The sequence below is a fragment of the Henckelia pumila genome, chromosome 2, assembly GCF_033568475.1.
Source record: "Henckelia pumila isolate YLH828 chromosome 2, ASM3356847v2, whole genome shotgun sequence".
Taxonomy (NCBI): Eukaryota; Viridiplantae; Streptophyta; class Magnoliopsida; order Lamiales; family Gesneriaceae; genus Henckelia; species Henckelia pumila.
Genome location: NC_133121.1, coordinates 43578449 through 43584670, shown reverse-complemented (window position 1 = coordinate 43584670; position 6222 = coordinate 43578449). Strand labels below are relative to the sequence as shown.

At 35.3% G+C, this 6222-nt stretch overlaps 1 protein-coding gene across 1 annotated transcript; it reads right to left on the bottom strand.

Moving 5' to 3' along the window:
* Positions 1–343: 343 nt before the first annotated feature.
* Positions 344–3159, bottom strand: LOC140882546 (cytoplasmic 60S subunit biogenesis factor REI1 homolog 1). Its single transcript, XM_073288608.1, has 5 exons — positions 2976–3159; positions 1378–1944; positions 1082–1251; positions 763–981; positions 344–668 (listed from the first exon to the last, which is right to left on the bottom strand). The coding sequence occupies exons 1-5, from the start codon at positions 3078–3080 to the stop codon at positions 509–511; spliced, it is 1221 nt and encodes a 406-aa protein (XP_073144709.1). The 5' UTR covers positions 3081–3159; the 3' UTR covers positions 344–508.
* Positions 3160–6222: the final 3063 nt, after the last annotated feature.

Below are 6222 nucleotides of genomic sequence, written 5' to 3'. Positions count from 1 at the left end.
AAAATATTTGAATTTTATAAACAGTTATTTCTTATGTTAAGAATTAATAATTTAGACAATCAAACTGTAATTTAAGTATTTAAACCCATGAAACATAATTGACATGCGGTGAAATTTTATTATTAAGTGTACATTAAAATATTATAATATTTGGTGGAATTTTTATTCAAATATTTTGCTAAAGAATAAAAAAATAATGTTTGCATGGTAAAAAATAATCACACAACCACAGCCACGGCAAGTGAAAAACACTGGTGGTGCAGAAGGATGAGTGAGGACATCAATGGGCTAACTACTTATTGATTCCAATTGACAGTCTACTTAAACTTATGGAGAGCACAAATACGATTGTTCTTATGCTATTTCATTAAAAAAAAATTTAATAATAATAATAATCAAAATAAAGTAGATCACACATTATCACCTCACAATTAAACTTCTAGTCTTAAAGTCCGCATTCAGCAGTGAAATGATCGAAAGAAGAATATTATGAGAGATACAACAAGAACTAATACGGGACATTGTTGGGGAGGTTGCGTATAACATTACTCTTCATACCAATCTTAGAGCGCATGGTCTCAACACCAGACCGATTCATTGCTTTCATTACTTTCATCCTGATTGTGTGTTCTCTTGATTGCACTGTTGCCAGACCCATGCTCCTGTATCTGTGGGCAAATTTGTATAATTTCACTTGAATATCCACTTTTATTTTTACCTTTAAGGGTGACAAGTAAGGATCTATCCAATCATTTCACATACCTAGATGCCAATGTAGCAGCAGTAATGGCTCTATTTGTAGGAGTTGGCCGTGGTTTCTGGCGGTAATATATTAAAAATTCTCTCGAACCGATCATTTTGGTCAAGGTTGTACCGCTAATTCTTCGGGTTATAAATAACTCAGAGCCACCACTACCAAGTTCAACATCTTTCTGCATGTCATCAACTGCAACCAGCTGCTTTCCTTCCTCATCAACAAAACTTTATACGCATAAACAAAAAAGAACCGACTAGGTTAGGTTACACGTTTACACATAAAATTTATTCACATAACTATGAAGTTGTTTGGTGTTATAAAAACCTGCTGCTATAATCATAAAACACTTCTAACTCTGCTTCCTCCTCTTCACTTCCATCACCGTAATGCACTTTGCAATGGCTTTTTGCCTCCATATGCTTCCGAACGGCTTCGATACTTGAGAATGGATGACATCTCTCATTGCAGTACAAGCACATAAAATCCCTTTTAACCTGTCGGTTTAGGAATCAAGATAAAGAAGCATAAAAGAAAAAAGCAGCGAAATACAGTGAAAAAAAATTGGAAAAAAATAATATATTTGAACAAAATTGCCCTTGATTTAGGAGCACGTTTAATACCTTGAGGCTGAGGTATGTAAGAAGACCTTTAGGATCTTTCAGATACTCAGTGTCGGGTATGAAGAACCCATGTTTCTTGTGCATGTGAACCATGCAGTTCTCCACTGAATCATGCTCTAAATCACACATGAAACAAGACGTTGGATTCAACTCATAATCATCCTCATCCATATCACCATCATCAGGACTCTCACTCACCCTGAGTTTGGCCAAAGAATCACTGGCTTCACCAGCCAAGTCTTCCTCTAAATCATCAACCTCTTCCCACTCACTATCTTCACTATCCTCATCCTCTTGCACTGTATGATGCAAAAGCACCTTTGAAATACGTGGAAGTGGCTTAATAATTGTACTAACCTCATCATTGCCAGTTGTCCATTCAGAAGCCCGTAATAGGTGACTCTTAGATTTTAGATGTTGTTCGTGAGCTTTAGAACTTCTGTATCCCTTTCCACAAAGTCCACAACTATATAGGAGAGGTGTTTCATCCGATTTCTTATTCTCTTCTGCAAGTGCAGATTGTCTAGCTAGAAAAAGTGTTTCGGTCACACCTGGGACACCTGCAACCTGTACGAAACCAAGAACTTAAGCAAATCATAAGGAAAAATTTACGAAACATACACCAGCATAATACAGGATGGCTCTGGAGAAATACCTATGACAAGAACATCAAAATCAGTTAATTATGGAAGAAGACTTAAATCCATAATTACAGCTACTTACTTACACACTCCATTCAACATAAAACTACAAACAAAAAAATCATGGGCAATCATGAACTCAAAATACCCGCTTCGAAACAAAGACAGATAAATAGCAGCACTTTTAAAAGAGAGTATGTTACTCGCCTGTCTGGTCAAAAGACACAAAACAAGAAATAAGCAATAAGGCAAGACTCTAAACCTATGGATGAAGGCTTTCAAAACACTCATTGAAGCTGGGACAATATTTATCGAGAGTGTCAAAGCTTTTGATTTCAATTGTCTTTCGCTGAGTTTTATTATCATGTCAATCATGTATTTGGTCAAGTAATCTCGTTGGGAGTGGTTAGAATATCTTGTTCATAACATAGGCAAGCACGGAACTCTTCTTAGAGTCCCAAACACAGGCAATCCATATTCTTCAGCACCCTTGAATTTACATGCTGCCTGTCCAGATTCAAGACAATACACTGACTTTTACTTTGATCATGAGATTTCCTAGATAATATAAAACTTCCAAATTTTCATTCTAATACCTCACGTATATTTCCTTAAAAAGTTAAGCTTCCCACAGATAGCGTCAAACGTGAAATTCTCCGGAACAGAATAATTTTATTTTTTTTATAATCAAAAGATACGGAAGAGCTAAACATGGTGGTGACCTATCCACCGAGAATCCATTCAAATGTGAGGTCCTTAAAAGAAGCAACCCACCATCACCAACCAATCACAGCATCAACAAAAGCCATAAAAGACAAAAAGACCTCCTTTCGCTACATTTAACACATGATATATGAGTTGAAGTATTGAAAATAGACCGTAAAGAAATCCCATAAATATAAACAAAATCAAACACATACAACAAGATTATTCAAAGGAATGGACGGGGTGGCGCACCTTCCGTTTAAGATTGTAACGGTGCCACTCTGATTTGTAGTGAAGCTTCTGCTCAGCATCGTCGAGGAATTCCTTGTTGCAAGCGTTGCAGGTCAATCCCGGCATCTCTTCTTCTGATTCTTTTGCTTTCTAGTTTTGCAGTTCCAATAATTAGATTTATTTGAGGGGGATTAGGGTTGGTTTTTGACCGACATTTTTTGTTTGCCCAACCAATAGACAATACCAGAATAGTCCCTATACCTTTCGTACCAAAATTTAACTGGCCCAACAAAGAAAGAGTGCAAGTGGTTGGATGTATGAAAAATTGGCTTTGGAATCCAAAAATTGGAATTCCATTTTAATTTTAACAAATTTAAACAAATGTCTTTTTTTTTTTTTTTTTTTCTTTTTCTTGTGCTCCAAAATCATCCCATAATTAGTCCTTCACCATAACTTTATGGTTAAATATCCTAACTTAATTTTTTAGTCACTAGAACCAATATTATTTTTCAAAATGACACTCGAAATCTTTGTTTATATTTTTAATTTTTAGATTAAATAATTTTTTTGAAAGATTTAGATTAGATAATTATCAATCTTAAACTTTTAAATATCTAATTCATCAGATGAGTTCTAAAAATAATAGAAAAATTAATTAATATAAAAAAAAATTATGTGTATGCATGCATCGCGTACAATAAACGCTAATATATATTATATTTGAAGATTTAAGTTTGCGATGTGTATTTAAACAATTGAAATATTTATCAAAACATAACTGAAGATTTAAAAGGAAAGATTACCCAACTCATTTTGACAGCTTTGCACAGTCTCTCGTCAATGATGATTCATTTTCAAAGGAAAAACCGAACTCACAATTGGATTTTAAATCTGATAAGTATTGTATTTTAATGGATAATTAAGAGTTTAGTTGATTAAATTAAATTATAAGATAATTTAATGTAATGTTAAATAAGAGAACGAAAATGGGCAATTGATAAAATATTTAGCTCTAAAAGGGTCTTTTTTTTTTCCTTTTAAGCTCTCTCACAATTTTCTATAAAGACCTAGCATTTCTCTCCAGTTAAGGTAAATGAATTTTAGCATTCAAAAAAATTTTCACTTTTGACTATTTCAAGAGGTGATCGTAGATTTGAATATCAGAGGATTCTTGTCAGGTAATTAATTCCTGTATCTCTAACGTCTGTTCGTAAAGTAGATGAAAATCCAAGGAATTCAATCATTGGATCTCGGATCTGTTAGTTGGACATTTGTTGCAGGATACCGACCAAGTATTTGATCTCCTGATTTGGTGGACTACCCGAATCCCGTCATTTCAAGTAGTTAATTTATTGCCCACATGAGCTTAGTGCCATCTGTAGGAATGTCATCTATTTACAGAGGTTGCAAATGTGATCACATGTCACTCGTAACATCAAGGGTGTGACGTCCCATATTTTTAAAAATTTACAAGAATGTAGATGCGGAAAAGTGTGAAAAAATTGTTCAAATATAAAAGTGCAGGGCATGCATCGTGTTGTCAAGTTCAACGACTTGAGAATGAAATTAAAATCTAATGACTTTAACAGCATAAAAATATTTGAACAATGATGCAACCCTACAGTCAACCATCGGTTCTTATACGAGCATGACAAAAACCCCATAACCGAAATTTAAAATCTAAAGAAGGCAGGCGAAACATGACTGTCAATAAAATAAACAAAGTGCGGAAATATACTTTATAAAACATTTGTGACACCAAGCATAAAAATATCATAATGAAAACAACATAAGAGCTTAAGAACTTAAAATCATTAAAATCCATCGTCAAGAAGCCATCAATGAAAATACTAAATCTAAACTTCTCTTTTAATATTGACTCTTAAAGGTCATGCATAAAATAATGTGCCAACAAAACATAAATAAACATATGCAAAACTTCTCGCTTTAAATGTCAGAGCTTCAAAACAAATGTGCCATATAGTGACCGGTCCCGGAATCACAAAGTAACCAATTCTTAAGCATGCAATTAAAACTTAAATAACAAAATCAAAGAAAAACTGTGGAAACGTAAATCAAATACTAACCCAACATAATACAACCGGTAAGTAACTGAAACCCAAAATAATAATAATACAACCCAATCGAAAATCCAATACAAATGGTCAAGCCCAACTAATACTGCTAGCATCAACTGAGTTTCCAACCCTTCGGTTGCCAACTACACACTGGTCCCCGAACCTGGGTGTAGTGACCCACACCGTGATCATCTACAAATCAGAAACTTAGGCATGCAATTAAACAATAGATAATTATAATCAGAGCAACTGCGGAAAATAATACAAAATCCAGAACCCGACAGAATACAACCGATAAATAAATCTAAATTTATACAACACAATCGAATTAACTTAATGCAAGTAAGAAAAAATCTAGTGGATAACCCTGAAATCCTGCCTTGGTCACCATATAATCTCCAAATCTCCGGAAAAACTACCTGAAACTGTCTCATCGAATGGGGTGTCCAGACAACAGAAAATAACAAGACATGAGCGCTAAAGCTCAGCACGAGAGTATGGGTTTACAAATACTATATGAGCATGAATGCAAGTGTACGGGTTACCAATACTCGAGGTCAAGAATCCCTTGTCAAAACAGACTTGGGCCCTAGGTATGTAGCACTCTGCGCCATCGCACCAGGAGGTCGCTCACATACCCGACAGTGGAATAACAGTGATCTGACAGGAGTCCACGTGCCCAACCATCCACTAACAGATAGGGTAAGAAACCTACTACATGATATTACAAGGGTACAATCTCAAGATGATCATGCATGAAGCATAATAACGTGACATAATATATACAAATAAAATCATATCATATAATCAATGCAACACATAATACATGCATACTCGGTCAGGATATCTCGAACAGTACTTTCGTATCTTACTAAGGCAGTCCTAGAAGCATCCATCTAGGTTCCAAGCCTACCATCAGTACTACAATGCAAAATATCCATGCATTATATTCTTGCTCAAAAAGCCCTGCATACTCCCTAATATTTATACGATCTCAAGAACACCTCTGTCCGTCGTCAGCCCGTTGATGTCGATTTCCCCAAAACATGGGAACTACTCCGCCACGATCCTGGAGACGCCTCGCCAAGGCCTGGACCATGCCTATATGGATAGAAGACTCCTAAAAAGGTCTAAGAGACGAGAGAAGAACTTGTGAATTGACAAGTCAAATGTGAGACTCGAACCCCTTA

Coding starts and splice junctions, on each gene's coding strand:
- LOC140882546 (XM_073288608.1), bottom strand. CDS start 3,080: ATGCCGGGATTGACCTGCAACGCTTGCAACAAGGAATTCCTCGACGAT. Junction 1,945..2,975: donor GTTACAATCTTAAACGGAAG/GTGCGCCACCCC, acceptor GGTTTCGTACAG/GTTGCAGGTGTCCCAGGTGT. Junction 982..1,081: donor TTTTATGATTATAGCAGCAG/GTTTTTATAACA, acceptor ATGCGTATAAAG/TTTTGTTGATGAGGAAGGAA.